Here is a 19,705-nt window from a genome sequence, read left to right on the forward strand (position 1 = left end):
CGGGGACGAGGACGGGGACAGGCGCTCTCTTGGGGCCGCTCGCTTCCCTCACCCGCGTGAACGCTTGTAACCCCCTACTGCAAGCGCACCCGACCTGGGCGCGGGACGAACACGAAGGCCGCGGGATTCCCACCTCTCTCTCGCCGGACTCCGGCCTCCTCGCCCCTTTCCCCCCTTCGCGCTCGCCCACGCGCTCGACCCATCTGGGCTGGGGCACGCAGCACACTCACTCGTCGGCTTAGGGACCCCCCGGTCTCGAAACGCCGACACTGGCTGTGGCGAGAATCTGGCTGTAGGGAGAATCTGAGTATCATTACGATTACGTGTGGAGGAAGATAAAGTTGTTCATATGGCTCAGAATCTAGAAAGTGACGGATTCATACTATTACAATGATTCAACCGATTATGTGTTTACGTTGATTTTGGATGGTTTTTGTTCCAACGAATTTTATAGAAGCTGGCTGAAAAACTGAGCGTTTGGCAATCCGCAGCAGCTTTTGGTGGCCAGAAACTGCCAGAAACCGAAACAAACAGGGTCGATGTCCAGTGCATCAGGCTGGCAGAAGGTGTAGCCAGGATCCAATCCAAGCATGCTGATTCGTGAAAAGACCGTCAACTCCAGTGTCTACATTCGCATTCGTTTGGTTCATTTTTCTCAGTTTTTTCAATACACGTTCAGCCAGTTCTGTCTCTGAGACACCAGTGACCAGTGATGCGAAAGCAGCAAACTCTGACGGCCGTTTCGCATCATCTCCCGTTGCTGCGCAGTTTGCTTATATATACGCAACATTGCTTTGATTCACAGAACCGACAGTATGTACAGAGCCACTCTGAGACTCGTGCGAATGAACGGCCATGCGTAGCTGTCCACATTGTATAGGTAACGTGACGCCTTTCTTCGACCAACCCAACCATTTTCACAGACCGAGTTTTTACTAGCAAAAGCTGCAAGTATAAAATGTAAAAAAAATTCTCCGGCTCCAGCTGTGGTGTCTATAACCATGCTGCCTAAACACTTATCCTCTACTCTGTGATCTGTTCTAGAAATAGGGCTTCCTGCTTGCTTGTTAAGCCAAGATCACTGAACGATACGTCCCCCTCACTGCTCGTAAACGTGCGCCTCGGGTATGTCCTCACCTGCACGAGACAAAATGAATGGTGGCAAACACAATGGTTGGGTGAATTTAGACAGAAGAATGGAAAGGAACTCGTGGATCAGAGATTTTCCGTTTCAGGGCAATGATAAGAAATCAAGCTAGCTACTTCTAACATTTCTTAAGCATATCAGACCTAGAAAAGCAATGGAAGGAGACTGCTACATAGATCAACTTGAATAAACCTACTACATGAATGAGGTACAGCAGAGGTAGGTAATGTCCCATATCGCAGCATGAAAAAAAACGATAACCCCCAACAGTCCTAATCTCATAGAAGGGAAAGGAAACACTATGGGTGCAATCGGTTGCTTGCACGAGCCTTTCGCTGCATCGGGTCTAATGCAGCATATAGCCTAAGCCAACATAAATGCACGCAATGTTTTTGTGTTTGGTTGCCATGTATATATATGTAAGTTGCATTTGCTAATATCCTGTTTGGTTGGTTGGCTTCGTAGTAGTTCCTGTGCTCACCAATGCTTGTGGTGAGATTAAACTCTCACGTTTAAAGCTACGAAAGCCTGCATGAAACATCCACTCAAAAGCCACATAGCATGCCCTCGGATGAATTAACTCGAAACTGAGAAAACAGGAAACCGACAAGTTCTTTTCTAACACAAAATTCTATTAACAACTAATGGTAGACAATTACCAATCTGTAGGTCCCTGGCTTGCAAATCCTCCCAATGTCTAAGAAATCAAATAGGAACTGCATGCAAGCCAACAAGCAAGTATTAATCACTCGATATAAAAAATACAGAAAAAGAAAGGAAGAAGGCAAACAGATATTTTTTGTTCGAGATTCATGCATCTCAAAATTGTTTACCTTAAGTTTATCAGTTTTGAGAAAGCAACGCCCCTGTCGACTGCCATCAGGCATGCGGACTACAACTGTCACGGCACCCTCTGCGTCTGGAGGCGGTTCTGATGGTAATGATGCTTGCTTGGAAGCGAGACTGGACTCTAGCTCCTATTTGATCGAAACATCAGGGACAACATGACAGATAGATAGTCAGATATCAAGAGTCAAGAAAAACAGATAGCATAAACAATTAAAATACAGATCAAGTAAAGCCAAACTTAAAATTGGTGATGAAGTGGCTAGTTGTCATAACCTCAGTTCCAATTAAACACGTGATATTAATATAATGAGTACAACTCACAAACTAAACCTAAACCAATATCCATCCAAACGAAAGATAAAAAAAAGCAGTTTCATATGATCACACTGATGGATGAACTGATGCCGCAGTTATCTTATCTAGCATTCAAATATTCAAGATAGTTGTCTATCAAGTATCAACCCTTCATCTTCCAGGTTACATGTGGCAAAATATACCTCTTCCTCAAGTTGCTTTTTACGCCTTTCCTCCTGCTCTTGCTTCTGTTTCTTAAGAGCAACTTCTCTTGTAGTTGTTTCTTCTAGGCGATGGAGCTCAGCATCCTGTAAGGCCTTCAACTCTTTTTCTTGATCAGCTTGTAGTGACGCAAGGTACTCATCGTCCTATAAATCAAAACTGATAAAAATATTCACCCATAGTGGCAATTATGAAAAGATGGATAAATCTTAGACCTCGAACCTGCTGCTCTCTTAATAACCGCTGTTCAGCTAATGCTGGTGATGAAGAATGAGTTATTTGGGGATAATAAGTAGAGCTTCTGTGAGAAGGCATGGAGAAAGGATGCATTGGTCTTCCAAAAACTCCGCCGAACATTGCAGCCTCAAGCATAACAGCTTCATCATGTTCCTCAGAAGAAATGCCACCCCACTTTATTGTAAAGAAAGAAGTCAGAAATTAAACAAATGCTGTGTAATGTCATAGCGCGCATTGGAACCACATATTATAATACCTCAGATGGGAAATCACCTCCACTAGACTGGTGATTGTTCAGAACAGGGCTAGCTCCTGGGTGCGGCATTTGTGCTAGCTCGGTGTTCTCAGAGGGGGCACGCCGAGAACGACGTCTAACTAGCGGTTGTTCTTCTACATCTTCAGTCTCCTCTTGGAAGCTCTCTTCATCTATTGGTTGCCTAGATGTTCCAGCCTTTCCTGAAGCTAGTACTTGCCTCCAAAAGGAAATTGTGTGTATGAGGGATCAACTGATGCTGTAGTAAGGTAGCCTGAGTAAAGAGGTGGATAGTAAAAGTTAATATTCACCTCTCAACTATTCCATCTGTGGTTCTCATGACTGCTTTATCAGAAGAATGTTCCCCCAAATTCACTCCCTCTTGATGCTGGTCTCCTTGCTCTGCTATCTGACAGTTGTTGAAAAAATACATATGACATCAAGATAGATTCAAGCATGTTGGGTACAAACTTTGAGCGCAGACACACAAGTGAGTGTGCACACTGACATCATAAAGAAAAATTGAAGATTCACAAAAGAATGTTGCAGATAATATGTGTATGCACTTGCATGCAAGCTAGCACATCTATATTGAAGAAAAAGATATATAAGCAAACACGCACACCCAGACAGCTTACATTTGCCAGTCCTTCAGAATCCTTCTTTGAAGCTTCAATTGCTGCCCTAATCATTTCCTCTTCTATGTCATCATCATAGTCATTAACATGAACCAGTGGAGGAGCAGTGGGCTCAGAAGATGTATTGCTAGGAACACTAGCATGTGGAGCAGATGGCGCAGATAACAATCCGCTGTCCTCATCATCAATTATGATAGTTTCATGAACTTCAAGGCCATTTGAAGACTCATGTCCAGTAACATCCTCAATAACAGGGGCCTGGCCAGATGGACTTGTTTGAGGATCACTATCCTTAACTTCTATAGGAATCTCCCTCACCTCTCTAGGGTGTGAAACTAGCGGTCCACGAGTGACACCATCAGTGGAGCCAACCCTGTCAAAAAATTGGTGCTGAAAATTTGGATCCATTAGAGCAAAAGGGTCACGAAAATTCTCTGGGAACAAAGATCTTTGAAATGTATTATCAAGGGGTCCATCCAGGTCCATCATATCATCATGACTAGTGGGCATGGTGTTTTGACTGATCCCATTCCTGTAAACAACAAAACATGTTATTAATCGACAGTATTGGTACCAGGAGTGAACTTCAATATCCATAGAAAACATGGTTAGGAAAGCTGAAACACTTACAATATGCTGTCTCCATCATTGAAATGCGAATTTATTGCTCGATTAAGGTCACCACCATGTTCCTGGATTACATTAGTCAGTTAGCCACTATGACTAGATGATAGGTAGATGGAAAGCTGGAAACAGATGCAAATAGGCTTTGCTAGACTTCTGGAAGAGAAAATCATAGTAATATGAAGTTAACGAACTGTTATGAGATCTCCCTCAAGATCGGATCGAGCACGTTAGATGATAGTACGGTAATAAGCGTAGCCAACACTCAACAGGCTCGTTGGAAATGTAACTATGAATACTCGCATGTAAACAAGTACAAGAAATGTCTGCAGATGGTACACGCCACTTCATTGGTGGTATCTAAAGATAAGAGTTACAGTAACAGACCCCTGAAAAAGAAAACGATAGGAATAACAAGGTAACAAAATTGTTTTGTGAGTTCCAACTTAGGCCTTGTTCGTTTACGTCGGATTGCACCCGGAATTGTTCCAGCTAATCAAAGTTTATATAAATTAGAGAAGCAATCCGGTTAGGAATTGTTCCGACCCACCAATCCAGCACAAACGAACAAGGCCTTAGGATTGGTTCGAGCACATTGAATGAAAGTATGATATCAAGTGTAGTCAACACTCTGACAGGCTTATCGTGGAATTGTAACTATGAACACCCATAAACGTAATGAGCATGAGATATTTCTGAAAATGCTACTAAACAGAATGATGCAAAGCCAAGTAAATCATTTCGAACAGGAACAGCAAACTGGACCAGATCATGCAAACAATGTCAATCAAACTGGATGCCCTGTGACCAACACGGGCCTTTTTTCACTCGACTGAGGCAGAAATTGGACCTTTTCTTTTGATGAATAACAATTATATATAAAGAGAAAAAAACAGAAAGGGGACAAGAAAAGCGACGAGATTCGGCAACAAAATCCACTCCGTAACAGTACACGAATTCCAACACTTGCTTGTGACTCCACGATCCAACACTTGCTAATAAGCCCGGCACGCAAATCCGTCGCACCTCATCCCGATGACATCTCGTCGCATCACACCAAAACCCCAACCCCATCCGCTACAAACCTGAAAGCACGATTAAACACCAAGCCCTAACGCTCGCCCCAACGTGACCAAATCCAAAGCCTAACCAATTTCGCTAGATTCCTGATTCTGAATTGAACAGGAAAAAGTGAAAAGGAAAAAAGAAAGGCCTTTAAGCGGTACCTCGAGCTTGCGTACGGCGACGGCCTCGTCCGCCCCCGTGATGCTGATGAAGGTATCGATCGCTTCCTGCAGCGGCCTTGCCATGGCGGGAGGGCTCGGTGCCAACGCGACGCCGAGGAGGGAGCGAGGGAGATAGAAGATAGGAGAGGAGTTGCGTCAACAAACTGAAGAGCGGCAGGTGTTCTGATTCCGATCTCTGAAGCGGTGACCTGTTGGCTGAAGTCTTTGAGCTGAACAACCCACTTCAAAAGGGCTTTCCCTTATCATCAAACAGTTCTCAACACTTATTAGGATCACGTTGGGATTGAAGTGAGAGGGGATCGTAGAGAAAATAAACTAATATTTTCTTTAACCCGCCGTGATCCCAGACTTTAAACGATTAGAGCATCTCGGACATCTCCTAATAATTCTACTTTCAATATCTCTATATTAGTTTCATCCTAAAAGTTTAAAAGTAAAAAAAAAACATATATAACTCCAACAGCTCCTTAAAAATATCCCAATACAGCTTTAAGAGCAACTCCAGTAGTTCTCTAATAGACTTCCTAAATCAACAATTTAAGTAGCTAACACAAAAACTCATTTCCAACAGTTCTCTAAATGAACTTTCTAAATTTAACTTCTCATCTAACCTTATTTCCTCTCTACATTTGGCCAGGGCCGTTCCTGACTTTTCAGGGGCCCTGTGCGAAATCCGAAATGGAGGCCTCATCCACACACAATATATATAATATTTAACGTATACAAATTATAATGCACTATTTTCAAGTTTATAAGATTACAAATATAAAATATAGCAAAACACATATTTGTTATCCGATGTCATTAAAAATATCTTCTAACGTTTTGTGATACAAATCATCGCTTATACCATTAAGATCAATCTCATCCAACAACTTCTTTTAGATACATATAATCACCAAACCATTTAACCTCTCTTAAGTCATTGTTGACCTCTTAAATAGTTCAAAAAATATTTCAAGTTTAAAAATCTTATCTCCGTCGATGCAACCATCATGTGTATAGTAAATAATACTCTCTTTGTATCAAAATAGAATTTATTTTGCTTCTATAGTTGATTCCTCATCATCTAGTTGAATATAGACATAAAAATCAAGAGTTAAAACAAATACTATTTTGGAACGAAGTGAATATTAGATAAGTAATTAAGACATTAGTTTAACAATCTAAACGAAACTGATCGATAATGCATCGCTCTTGCGTATTTATGTCTAGGTTAGATATGCTTAGCGGAAAAAAAATGCTAACATCTGGTGGCCAGAGGGGCCCTCTGTTTTTGGGGGCCCGGTGCACCCCCTCAGGGCCGGCCGTGCATTTGGCAACCATTTAGCAACTCTCTAAACAAAAATGTTTACTGCATTATGTAGATAATGAAGGTAATTGATGACATTTGTGACTTTATTTTTTTATGTGGATAGATACAAAACAAAACTACAACCTATATTTAGAGAACTCACATTTTTTTACTCCCAAAGTTATTTAGCAACTTCTTAAATCTGTAATTTAGAGAGCTAAAATTTATATAACTATTAGAGTTGCTCTAAGAATGGTGGCAATGCTTCTAGGCGTGGGAAACAAAAAAAATCATAGGCTCGACCCTAAATTTGTACCACGATGTTCTGGTTTAGGGCACCGAATAAATTAGGATCATCTAATAGAAGTTGTTGGACTGATTTTTTCACCATTGCCCCTAGACTATTGTTTTGGAAGTATTAATCAGGAGCTCTTTGAGATGCTCGTTAGCGAGACTTGTTGCATTCTAAGTTATTATGATGTTTTGTTTTTCAATATTATACACTATATATATAGATACATGATAAAAACATAATATCTAAAAATCAAAATATCTCATGATTTAAATAGAGTACACTTTAAATTTTATAATTTTTACCAATCTAAATAACTATTGTAACAACGTAATGCAAACATACAATTAGTTTGGTAGCAAAATATACCATTCAATATTCGTAATTTTAATATTATAAAAATGAATTAAATCTTAAATTATAATTTAGGAAACTACTTTATATTTAAGTGTGACTAAATTAAGACATACAATTAGTTTGGTAGCAAAATATACCATTCAATATTCGTAATTTTAATATTATAAAAATGAATTAAATCTTAAATTATAATTTAGGAAACTACTTTATATTTAAGTGTGACTAAATTAAGACCTTGTTTAGTTTCTTTAGTCACTTGACTAAACTTTAAGTATTATGTTTGGTTCTAGTGACTAAATCAAACTAAAAAACATTAAATAATGCAAATAATGACTGCATTACCCTATTAATTAGTACATGCCTACTATACGGAGAAAGAGAAGTGGACAAGTGAGATAAAAATCCTATTTTAGTCCCTTTTGGTCAATCCCTTAATGACTAAAGAACTAAAATTTAGTTACCCCACTTTAGTCTCCCTGTTTGCTTCTTTAGAGACTAAAAGTGATTAAAGTTTAGCCACTAAACTTTAGTCACTCCAAACCAAATGGGCCTAAGTACTTGATAAAGCATTTTGTTTCTTAGCTCCCACACTTCTTAAATAACCGGTTGTAGTCGTTACAAGCAAAACAGAAATTCTATGTAGCGCTGTCTGGTGCGTCGCCAGATATGTCCGATGTGTTGCAAACTTCTGTAAACACGTTGCAAACCTCTTTAAGTGCCATATCTATTGCAAGGTTTGATGTTTTGTTTGATACACACATGCATGTTTGATGTACTCTAATTCTTCAGCCCCTTTTCCAGTTTAGCACCGCTCCTGTTTGGTGCTTTATTTAATGCACCACCAGACTCATTAGGTGCGTCTAAGCAACCTGATTTCTTTTTTTCTTCACGTTTTTCGTTCAACCTTCTTTCGTTTTGTGTCTTGAACTCTTGCACGATCTTCATACATCTTTTAATGAGTTTTATAATATTTTATTTTGAGGTGTTGATCTTGTTGATCATCATGTTACCTCCGTCCAAATCTTTAACACTAGTCAACAGCACTAATTTAAATGTATTTATTAATGAAATCGGCTAAGACTCATTTTCTTTATATGTGCCATTTAGTCAAAGCTGAAGGCCGCAAAGCTCTACCAAATTCTACGAGAGCCTTGAGAGACTACTTGTGAGTTGGGAAAGATAGAGTTTCGGGTTTGCGAGGGCATCGTAGGAAGTGGAAAGCGTGAGCTTTTTTTATCTTGAAACAATGCGGGAGCTTGCTTATATTCTGCATTTCATTAGAATCTAGATGTGCACTTTTTTACCCCTCGTAGCCTCCTAGGTTTAATAGATAGAAATTTTAGACTACAAAATTTAAGGATCGAATCAGATTAAAATAAAGCTTTATTCTATTTATTTTTAAACTATAATTTTTAAAGACTCAAACAAATTATAAAAAATATTTGGCCTTTCTATATATAATCACACTCCATATACCTTGTTGGACTAAGGGATATTTGGTTTTTAGGGACTAATTTTTAGTCCCTTCATATTGTTTCATTTTATTTTATTTTCTAATTTGTCGAATATGAAATTTTAGTTTCAATATTAAGCAAATTAAAGACTAAAATGAAATAAAATGAAGCGATACAAATTAGTTTACTAGAAATTAAACACCCACTAACTCACTGCATGCATGCAAAAGGGCATGTCCCGTGCCCACGGTACACCAACTTCATCTTACGCTAGATGTCTTAAAGTTCAGACGGTCAGAACTATTCCTACACTTCCCAGGAGTGGTGGTGGTGGTGGTGGTCGCGGTGCAGGTGCCCGGCATGCCTGACCTCGTATGGCCTTCGTTCCCTGAACTCCAGGTCCAGGGCGTCCTCCGCGACCACCGCTTTGCCATGCCGACGCTTGTGCCCCAAGTGCCCGGCCTCCCTGTGCTGCACGCCGAGCGCCGGGTCGTGCTTGTGCCGGTGGCCTTCTGCCGCTGTCCCGGGCTGCTGCCTGTGTAGGACGTGGTGGTGGCTGGGCTCGATCTTTCTCCTCTGGTGCGCGTGGTGGTGACTGTGGGGGTGGTGGTCATGGCCGTGCGAGTGCCCGTGGTGGTGGTGGTGCCGGTGGTGATGGTGGTCGTGGTGGTGATGGTGGTGGCGGCGGCCTTTCTTGTGCCTCCGGTGCGCGCGGTAGTCCGCCCCCAGCAGGTCATCCCACCAGTCGTATACTGGGTCGAAGAAGCCTTTCTGATGAAGAAGATACAGGACAATTGCGCCTGCAAGCCACATTGTCCAAAAAAAAAAAAATTGTTTGCTGAATGATGAGCATGGGCAACGTCACTCTCGTCACACCATTCGATATTGAAATGTTGAAAAGCGTACGTACCTGCGGGTAACATAAAAAGTAGCAGCACCAACATGACGAGCCAGGTTATGCATCTGTACTGCGCATGGCAGCTGAAGTCAAAAAAGCTCCGACATTTGTTCAGCCTGCTCCCAGATAATATGGTAAGAATCAGAAAATGCAATAAAACATTTCCTGTTCATGAAAACTGATCGGAGGCAGCAAGAATTTGTCAAAGATAGTGAGCAAACAGGAAGGAATTGGAGCACCTGCAGGATTTGCCACTGATTAAATCAATCAGAAAATCCCAGAAGCTAACCAAATAGCCTTTGATGGTGTCAAAGAAACCCAATTTGTAGCCATTTGAACCGATAATCTACAGATTGAAAGCAAGAAGCATCAGGATTTTGCGGTAAAATGAATGGATTTAATTGTTCAGGGCACACTCAGAGCTTTCTCAATACAACAACAAGACGTTTTAGTTCTAGGGTATGATAAAGTTGAAACCTAATAGTCAAGGTTTAGGGGGTGTTTGGTTTCCACTTCCTAAATTTTAGTGACTAAAGTTAAGTTATATTTAATCTCTAAACTGCCAAATGGTATGACTAAATTATGCCTCCCAAATAGAAATTTTAGGGACTAAAGTTTAGTCCCTAAAGTATAGTAGGGTGACTAAAGGAATCAAACACCTCCTTAGATACATAGATACTCTTATTCAAGGCTAAATCTTTGGGCATATTATATTCTTTCAACTCTCCTTTTATTTTTATGTCAACGTAGGTCCTCCTTTGTCTATCCCTTTCTATGTCAAATTTGTTCTTTTTCTACCTCTCTTTACATTGTTGTAGCAACTTAGGATCCTACAATACATTGATGTCTCTAAAGGTCTATCTCAACCGGTATTAGACAAGCTTTTTTTAATTGGTGCTATCCCTAACCTATCATGAATATCATCGTTCCGGACTCGATTCCTTCTTTGTATGGCACAAATCCAATGCAACATATGTGTTTCCATAACATTTATATGTTGAACACGTCATCTTTTTATAGGCCAACATTCTACACCATACAACATAGCAGGTCTAATCGACATATTTTCAGTGTATAAGTGGATTCACCACCTTCTATCATCAGGTTAAGCTTTGGGTTGAAATGGTTAGTGCATTCACTCTAACATGGTATCAAAGTCAGAGGTCTCGAGTTCGAATCCTGATAGATGCTTTATTTATGCCTTCACCCATTTATTTCTACTTTTGCGCCTTTCTCTCGGTTGCACGTGAGTGGGGGTGTTGAAGTGTATAACTCGATTGTCTATCCTCTTCTAAAGGCTTAAACTTTTGGGTTGAACTGTTTAGTATGTCCACTCTAACATGATATCAAAGACAGATGTCTCGAGTTTGAATCCTGATAGAGGCTTTATTTGTGCCTCCACCCATTTATTTCCATGTTTGTGTATTTCTCTCTGGCTGCACGTGAGTAGGGTGTTAATGTGTATAAGTGAATTGACTACCTTCTTCCATCACCTTAAGCTTTTGAGTTGAACTGGTTAGTGCGTCACTCTAACACATGTATCTGGTGAACATGTCGTCTTTTTATAGACCAACATTTTGTACCATACAACATAGCATGTCTAATCACTCTCCTATAAAATTTTCCTTTTAGATTCTGTGGTACCCTCTTGTCACATAAAATCAGATGTTAAATGCCACTTCATCCACTCTGCTTTAATTCTATGTCTAACATATTCATCAAAATTCCCGTCGCTGTGTAGCATTAATCCTAAATACTGAAAGATACCATTTCTAAGAATTAATTGATCTTTCAAACTATCATCTTCTAGTGCTAGTAGTTCCCGAGTCACCTCATATATTTGGTTTCTATTTACTCCTATCTAGCTTTCATCAATTAGCACTATATTATCCACAAAAATGTAGACCGAGAGATATCCCCTCATAATGTCCTTTGTAACCTCATCCACCACAAATGCAAAAAAGTAAAGACACAAAACTGACCTTGATATAGTCTTATTCTAATAAAAAAGTCATTCGTGCCTCTATTGTTCAAACACTAGCTACAATATTGTTGGACTTTGTTGGAACTTAATGTTTATCCAAAGCACCATATAACATTTTTGGGCATTTTATTATAACTTTATAAGACTTCTCCAAGTCAATCAAAATTTTGTCAACGAAAGAGAAGAATACTGCGGCTTTTGCTTATTCATACATAACAATTTATGTGACATGATTCTACGCGCATTTATAGTTTCTATTTTAGCCATAGGAGCATAGAGGTCGACATTTTTTTCTACTGACTAATGATTTTTTTTTGAAAATCTGAAACAGTTTCTATGAACATACAAACAAAGCTAATGGATTCTAGAAGAATCAGTAGGAAAACCCAAACTTTTGCAAACCTGTGTTCCATTATCAAGAACTGTAGCCGTAGTAGAAAAAACACATTCTTGTCTGTCGAGTTCACTAGAATCCGACGCCTTCAGAATAGCTGAAATAGAGCATTGAGGCATCCCAAATTAAGCCTCTAACACAATAACATTGTCAACACACTGATGCTAAACTGTCCTGCAAGTTTGAGCCCACCTGTACATTGATACTTTGCTGCTTGATCTGTAGATGCGTGCAAGTAAAATAAACGGGTACTCTCTTCATTCGGTTTGAGGATATAGTACTGCTCCTGAAAACCAGCAATGCAAACTTCAGGAGACTGAATCCAGTGAGGAGAAACGGAGCAGGGAACTGTGCTGATTGATAATGAACAGTAAGATGAGGCATAAAACTTGATATAATAGGAACGAAATGTCCAGAAAATTCCTCTTGAAAAGAACATGAACCGCGGAGAGTAGTCAGGCAGCTTACTGATTACATATTGAACGTATATTTGCAACATTGACTAACAACATGCTGAAAAAATATAAAATCTTATGAAAACACAGGTGTGTGTGTGTGTGTGTATACACACACCAAAGTGGTACAAGTATGGCAACAGAAATGTATATAGAAGTGCCAAACAAGGAAACATTACCTCCATAAAACTGATGCCACTTGAGCAGTGAAACTACAAAAGGAGCAAACCACTAGTTAAATTTCAACAAAATCAAAGTCGGAGTTGCAAATCAGCACATATGTTACTTTGATCTCGGACTACATAGAAGACACAGAAGTTCACATTCTACTTGGCAAGTGAAGCAAGGTGTAAAGTTTCTGACAGATGCATACTGTCAAGGTATACGAAGCCTCCAGTGTACCAATATTCTTAGTTGTGACCTTTGCAGTACCATATTGACTTAAGACTTCAAATGCTGGAACACTAATGTCTGTTATATTCCCTGGACTCCTGATGTGGAAGCACAACATATTAGACATTCTCCTATATATTAATAAAGAACATAAAAATGTAAAGAGTAGGACTTGAGAAGAAACCTGTAGTACCAATGTTTGTTTCCCTACTGTTTGTCAAACATGGCATAGATTTAAAGGGACACTTGTTATTTGGATAGCATCTAATTTTAAGAGTAGGGCCGTGGTCAACAAATATAAATATGGTTGTAATAGCTAAATTGAAATGAGTATGAACACCAATGAGTATGAACACCTGATAAACATAAATCTGTCTGTACTTGCTAATTTCAAATTAGTAGGGCCGTGGCCAACAAATATACCTCTGATACATGTATTCTATGTCATCAGCACTCAGCTCTATCCGTAAATTGCTATTAATAACTTCTGTCACTCCAATAGAAAAAGAATGAACACTTGCATCCTGTGTAGGGGGCGTGTCAAAAACTTGATCCAATGTTAGCAAATGAGAACAAGATAGAAAAAGAGATGGAAACATTACTGGATGTTGATTGATCCTCTGAAACCTTCCCTGCACAACATATTGGGGCTGTCGGCTCATGCTTATCCGGTTTTTGTCAGACTGAAACATATGGGTGATAGTTTTAGAGACTTGGGGCATAATAGGTGTAATTCATTGCAAAGAGCAGATAGTGGTTTAATAAATAGGAACCTAACACTTGCTCCATAAGTGTGGTCCAGTTGCTATATTGAATCTGCCATATATAACCAGTGATAACCAATAAAGGTAATATTTATCGTTACTGCTCTTTATAGGATCGATGCACAATTTCTCATCTAGTGCAAGAAAAAAAGGAAAAATTCCAGAGACAGTTTATAATAGTTATATAATTACCTCCAAAAAGGTCCATAGCTGATTGTTCAAACAGCTCTCAAATGGCGATGCACAAAAGTTAGGTTGGTTTTGGAAAGCCTCATAACCAACACCAATCTTGTTACATTCGACACCGTCTGTAAAACGAACTCTCTCCAACAGCATCCACTTTCTATATTCAGCACCAAGGTTTTGTGGCTCACCACTACCAGCACTCTTCAATGTAACACATTAAAAAAATATTTTCAAGTCACATAAAGAACACTGCAAATACATTGATAGTTTTAGGATGTGTATTGTAATTTGATGATGCACCTTCCTAGGGGTCACAAGATAGAAGTCCTCAAATGCTGGGATGCTGGTATAACCACCAAAATCACCAATGAGATTCACTCTCAGAAAGTTGTCTTTAGAAACAACAGTTCTATTCTCTGGACCAACAACAACCTCCTACAGTGCAATTGGGGAAAGATATAAAAACACTTCTGAAGTGAGTGACATACTGACATAACAAAAAATCTGCTGCAGATTGGCAGGAAAACCCCTTTAAAACAAACTTTGGTTTGATAAGTAAACACCAAAATTCATAATTTAGTTTCTAGAAAGAAGAACGATCTCAAAATAAACAAATAACATAGTAAGGTTGTGGAACTTTCTCAGCACAGATCATGGGAATGTATGCTTAACCAAGCAAGAAACTGGCATGAGCAATCTGATGATTTATGCCCTAGTCCTCACGTGATACTAGTTGGAACTCTTATGCAGAATTTCAAATCCTACCGATACAGATGAACCTTTCTTAACTTGTACCCTGATGTTGAACCCAAGTGACCTTGTTCCAATTCCAAAAACATGGAACCTATTCGTAAAAAAAAGGAATATCAATACACATGTTTACTATTAGGATAATTGTTTAGCTTATTGTTGCACCACACTAACTTTATCATAAGTTGTATTATTCTTGCACACACACACATATTACATTATGTTTATTCAAATCAGACCTGAACAATTAATCGAGGATACCCCAAAGATGTAGAAGAGTATATTAGTTTGAAACAAGTATTCCCCTACTTTAAAAAATAAATAAGATCATGCCTAATTTTTTTTGAATGTAATGACAGGAGCTCTGCCTTTCCATTAAGAAGAAGATTAGAATTGACCTAGTTTTAAGAAAAACCGGGCCAAAAACTTACACAGAGTGCCCAAACAACATAAGCAGCGGCAACCCCACACACAAAGCCCATACAGAGTCACCGTTGCCGAGCTCAACACAAGGTACGGGCAGCTCCAACTTCACCAGACGGGCCGCACACGGTCAAAAGAAACACGAAGGCACCTACACCTAAAACCTGGCACAGAAGGAGGAAGACCGTGACACGCCATCGTTGCTAAGCCTCAACACACCCACACTCGAGGCAGCTCCGATTCTTCACCAACTATCTTGATCCAACACCCACCTCCAGTTTTTTGCTCGACCTCCAAAACAATCCAAACCACGAAGAAGGAGGTTCGCCTCATGTCATCGTTAACGAGCCACATCTCCTAATGTGGCAGCTTCGACTTCATGTTTCAAAAAATCCCACCTCGACCCGCAATCCAGACGTCGAGAAGCGAAAGCATCAACCGAAGGCAACGTCGAGGCCAAGACGGACTCAAACGTGACGCCTTTAGGAAGGGAGTGACATCCAGGACGCCACCGTCACATTCCAGATGGATCGGGCTTTCGCCCATGGAAGACATAGCAATGCGTCGCCCTCAACAGAGTGAAGTGGCGCACACAGGCGTCACTGTCGCCGAAGCTTTCGTCCAAGATGCCCTCCATCTCATCGCTAGTCCAGGACCCTAGGTCAAAGCATGCAGCCTCTGTCGTCGCCACCGCCCTTGCCTCCGCACACACCCCTCCAGAGGGGCACCGTGCCGGCTGCCGCAGCAGCCGCAAAGCTGCGCCGGCTGCCATCCCTTCCGGTTGGGCACATGGAACCAGGGAACACCTTGCCTTGTGCGCCACACTGCCCACTCGCCAGAGCTGAAACCAGCTTGAGCTACCGCCACTGGCCCTGGCACCCGCGACATCGAAACCAGCTGTCGCCGGGCGCACCGCCTCCGTTGCGCACCAACATGCACCCCGCAATGACAACCATCGCCAAGGCGTAGATCAGTTGAGGGTGGGCCATATCTAGGCCGATGGGGCCTAGATCCGCCGACAATGCCAGATCCGCCGCCGACCAAAGCCCACATAGCCCACTCCTCCCCGCGTGTGTTGCCGCGCACGCAGCGAACACGCGAGCGGCGCCGCGAGCCAGCCTCAAGAGCGATTGCCGGGGATGCCACTACTCGACGGAAGAGCAGGCGCGTGAGCCACACCGCCGCCGCGAGCAAGCCATCAGCTAACTCCGGGGCACCTGCTCCCGCCACTGCAGCCACGCCAGCTCCGCTCTCGCCCTGTTGTTCGTCACCACCACCGCCATGCTTACCAAACCGGTCGGCCACGCGTTGGAGCACAGCAATGCCACCGCCGTTGGCGTGCGCGCGAGCACAGGCCACCGCCGCCGCGAGCCACGACACGCCGAAACGCCCCACCGCCGCCTTCCTCACGAGCCGGGCGAACAACCCGCCGGCTAGCTCCGACGGCGGCGAGGTAGAGAGGGGAGGAAGAGGAGGAGACGACGGTTAGCGCCGCCCAAGCGGGGGCGACGCGGGGGCCTCCACTTTCTGCATTTATGGTTTGGTTCTTCAAGATCATGCCTGATTGACATAACATATAATGTTAGTCACTAGTCATGTTCAGAAATTTACAGTTAGGTCATTAAGTCATAGTCAAGACATGAACCTTTATTTCAGTTAACTCAGTACATTGCGTCAAGGAATTATTGATACAAAATAAAAAAAAATAGGGACATCACCAATACGTACCAGTCACCTGGAAATCTTAGACAGTGAGCCGTATTAGCTTTTCCTTTGAAAATTTTCTCAACTATAAATTAGATTGTGTGAAAAAGGTGTTAGGTCATGTACTAAAAGAACAAGAAGCTAAACATTATTTCTGAACTTACAAACGTTTCCACAAGATGAAGGTACACGGCGGTTAGGACCACAGGGACAGCAAACAGGCTAGTGCAAGCCAAATCAAGGGAAAACATGAGAATCGCAAGGAAATTATAAATTGTACAAGACATATAATTAAAAACAAAAACAAAGGAATGTCCATCTATGTGCCATGTTTTAGTTAATGCTAGAATATCTCCCACACTTCGCTGCTGGGTCACTTAAGTAATGCCTACAGCCAAAGCAACAATTCTCATGTTTATAATCTCCAGTCGAGAAAGACTTACCTTTTCATGAAAATCTGTATTACATTTTAACTATGCACTAACTCTTCAATCAATATGTAGCTAAAAACATCTCTTAAACATTTAAGATCTGATACTGATATTGGATATATCCTTTTGAATTCGATTGAGATTCAATCATTCAAGGGCCAATAATTTAGAGGTGACACTAGGCACATCGGCACATGACAATTGATGGCATAGAGTGGATGTTAAACTAGGAGCCTATTTTTTTATTAAAGAAAACCCAATCTATGCAGAATATGAGTTAAATATTACCATATTATATACTGAGAAAATACAGACCATATGGGTAAAATTGTGCTCACCTCTGAGTGCTCAATTATAGAACCATTCTCATACCGTAACCTGTCCATAATCATAGAAAAGAAAAACAGCATTGGCATATAAACAAAATTGGGAATGTAAGTAAATTTAAAGAGTCTACCAAAAAGTCTAACAAATATGACCCATGAGTATAAGGATCTACCGGAAGGCTCGCAACTTTTTTGAAACAAAATAGGCATTACCAAAATTTCTAAGAAGCTTCGTTAAAAATAAATGGAAATGGGGTTGCCGATATCTACTACTCCATCCATTCTAAATTATAGGTCGTTTTGGCTTCTCTAGAAATATCTAGGTACATAGCAAACACTTGTACCTATAAAAACCAAAACACATTTGGTATGATACAGAGGAGTTAACTGGAAAAACAAACTGTAAGTGACCATACCTTTCACAAGCTCTAACAACATCAGAACCAGCATCTGGTTCACATTTGCGTGTCTCAACATACTGTTCCTCTGGTTTGTAAGCAACATCCTGAAGAGACAAAGAAAGAAGAAAGGATCAAGTAATAGTTGAATACACTGGTCCGAGAAATAGTAAAAAAAGGACTGCAACCATCTGAACCAAAATGGCCGAGCAAACACACATGAAATTTCAGACAAATGGACTGTTATCACAAGCTCACAACCAAATACACAATTACATGTAGGTTTCCTGAAACCAGGCTCCTTCTAGTGATGCAAAGCACATCGAATGGGTATCAGAACCTTCCAGAGATTCTCTAATCCCGTTCCCAACCCAGTACCACGTCCAATCTTTGTAAACGTGAGCCTACTAACCATCACAGTATTTCTGGAACCAACACGTTAAAAGACTGATGGAACAGCCATCAGAGGCGAAGCTATATTGAGTTTAGGGGGTGCAGATGCACTGAAAATACAAAACTAGTTATAATGGGCAAATTTTCACCTTAAATGCACCCTAATCACATGATGTCTATGCATCCCCAAGGCAATTGCACCCTTCTTGAGTTCGCTCTAGCTTTACCACTGACAGCCATAGATTGAGAAAATTGCTAAGAGCTTACCATTGGTATGCTCTGCTCAAATGCCATAACCATTATATAAGACCCATTCCACTTATCCTATGTACATACAAAACTGTGCAACCTCCGCGTTGTGCAAAGGTAAAAGGATGCACCGGAGTAAATGGATTATATGATTAAAAGCCTACATACAAAACAGCAATGTACAATGTAGAGAGCACGAGCAAAGGGTGTACCCTGATGTAGTTGAGGGCGTAGAGCGCAAACACGGCGCCCTTGTTGACGGTGATGACAGGGGGATTTCTTATGGTCTTCGATTGCTTTGTGTCGTTAACGTGCGCGACCTGCGCGACCAGCCACGCCTCACCGCCGTTCTGCACCCAACACACACACGCACACGGCACGCCAGCGCCGTCGTCGTCGCAGCCATCACTCAGAAAACACATACACTTCGGGTGCGGCGGTAATTTCGAGTGTGGAAGAGGGGGTAGAGGCGCTTACGGATCCGCTGGGGACGGCCATGTCGACCACTACCTTTCTGTCGCAGGAGAGGCGCCCCCCCGCGCCCGAGTCGGCAACGCAGCTCTCCAAAAGGGACTTGGCGAGGATCTCCACGCCGCCTGCGCTGCCGGCCGCGAGGAGGAGAAGGAGGAGGACGGAGAGTACGGTTGGGAGAGGGGGGCGAGGAGGAGCCATGGCGGTTGCCGCCGGCGAAGAAGAGTCGAGCGGGCGCGAATTCTGGAACTGCTAGTTTTTTTTTCCCCGAAGAGCAACTTCGCCGCGAAAGGAGGTAACCGTTTCTGTGGACTGTGGACTCTTTTGCCCCTGTTTGTTTCAGCTTTTTGGAGCTTCTTGCCACCAAAAGCTGCTGCGGATTGCTAAACGCTCAGCTTTTCAGACAGCTTCTATAAAATTCGTTTGAGTAAAAATCATTCAAAATCAACATAGACACATAATCGGTTGAGTCGTTGCAATAGTAGGAATCTGTCACTTTTTAGATCATGAGTCCTATGGACACATTTATCTTCCTCCGCACGTAATCCTAATGATAACCAGATTCTCTACACATTCAG

The 19,705-nt window shown here is 41.4% G+C and overlaps 2 protein-coding genes across 7 annotated transcripts; both read right to left on the reverse strand.

Annotated features, from left to right (window-relative positions):
* Positions 1-781: 781 nt before the first annotated feature.
* LOC100273938 (Plant UBX domain-containing protein 8) lies at positions 782-5,720 on the reverse strand. The gene is made up of 10 exons (NM_001360499.1): positions 5,491-5,720; positions 4,271-4,332; positions 3,641-4,172; positions 3,314-3,411; positions 3,006-3,222; positions 2,735-2,923; positions 2,494-2,658; positions 1,981-2,124; positions 1,807-1,863; positions 782-1,137 (listed from the first exon to the last, which is right to left on the reverse strand). Exons 1-10 carry the CDS (start codon positions 5,572-5,574, stop codon positions 1,024-1,026), a joined length of 1,662 nt encoding a protein of 553 aa, NP_001347428.1. The 5' UTR covers positions 5,575-5,720; the 3' UTR covers positions 782-1,023.
* Positions 5,721-9,027: 3,307 nt separating this feature from the next.
* On the reverse strand, positions 9,028-19,391 carry LOC100274016 (Protein HAPLESS 2). Of its 6 annotated transcripts, XM_035964645.1 has the most exons (19): positions 19,134-19,391; positions 18,869-19,006; positions 18,033-18,121; positions 17,629-17,668; positions 17,024-17,081; positions 16,884-16,944; positions 16,445-16,715; positions 14,748-14,826; positions 14,283-14,417; positions 13,989-14,183; positions 13,635-13,715; positions 13,456-13,556; positions 13,013-13,130; positions 12,819-12,851; positions 12,377-12,470; positions 12,193-12,281; positions 10,046-10,152; positions 9,819-9,922; positions 9,028-9,708 (listed from the first exon to the last, which is right to left on the reverse strand). In XM_035964645.1, the coding sequence occupies exons 7-19, from the start codon at positions 16,711-16,713 to the stop codon at positions 9,215-9,217; spliced, it is 1,899 nt and encodes a 632-aa protein (XP_035820538.1). In that variant the 5' UTR covers positions 16,714-16,715; positions 16,884-16,944; positions 17,024-17,081; positions 17,629-17,668; positions 18,033-18,121; positions 18,869-19,006; positions 19,134-19,391; the 3' UTR covers positions 9,028-9,214. The 6 variants fall into 6 exon arrangements, with proteins under 6 accessions (XP_035820538.1, XP_008667566.3, NP_001307741.1 ...); NM_001320812.1 differs by lacking the exon at positions 16,445-16,715 and having other exon boundaries at positions 9,032-9,708; positions 19,134-19,385; XM_008669344.3 differs by lacking the exons at positions 16,884-16,944; positions 17,024-17,081; positions 17,629-17,668; ... (1 more) ...; positions 18,869-19,006; positions 19,134-19,391 and having other exon boundaries at positions 16,445-16,733.
* Between the last annotated feature and the right edge of the window lie 314 nt (positions 19,392-19,705).

The sequence above is a fragment of the Zea mays genome, chromosome 2, assembly GCF_902167145.1.
Source record: "Zea mays cultivar B73 chromosome 2, Zm-B73-REFERENCE-NAM-5.0, whole genome shotgun sequence".
NCBI lineage: Eukaryota > Viridiplantae > Streptophyta > Magnoliopsida > Poales > Poaceae > Zea > Zea mays.

Coding starts and splice junctions, on each gene's coding strand:
- LOC100273938 (NM_001360499.1), bottom strand. CDS start 5,574: ATGGCAAGGCCGCTGCAGGAAGCGATCGATACCTTCATCAGCATCACG. Junction 3,412..3,640: donor ATTCTGAAGGACTGGCAAAT/GTAAGCTGTCTG, acceptor AACAACTGTCAG/ATAGCAGAGCAAGGAGACCA. Junction 1,864..1,980: donor TCAAAACTGATAAACTTAAG/GTAAACAATTTT, acceptor GCTTGCATGCAG/TTCCTATTTGATTTCTTAGA.
- LOC100274016 (NM_001320812.1), bottom strand. CDS start 19,328: ATGGCTCCTCCTCGCCCCCCTCTCCCAACCGTACTCTCCGTCCTCCTC. Junction 14,184..14,282: donor ATCTTGTGACCCCTAGGAAG/GTGCATCATCAA, acceptor GTTACATTGAAG/AGTGCTGGTAGTGGTGAGCC. Junction 9,923..10,045: donor ATCAGTGGCAAATCCTGCAG/GTGCTCCAATTC, acceptor ATCTGGGAGCAG/GCTGAACAAATGTCGGAGCT.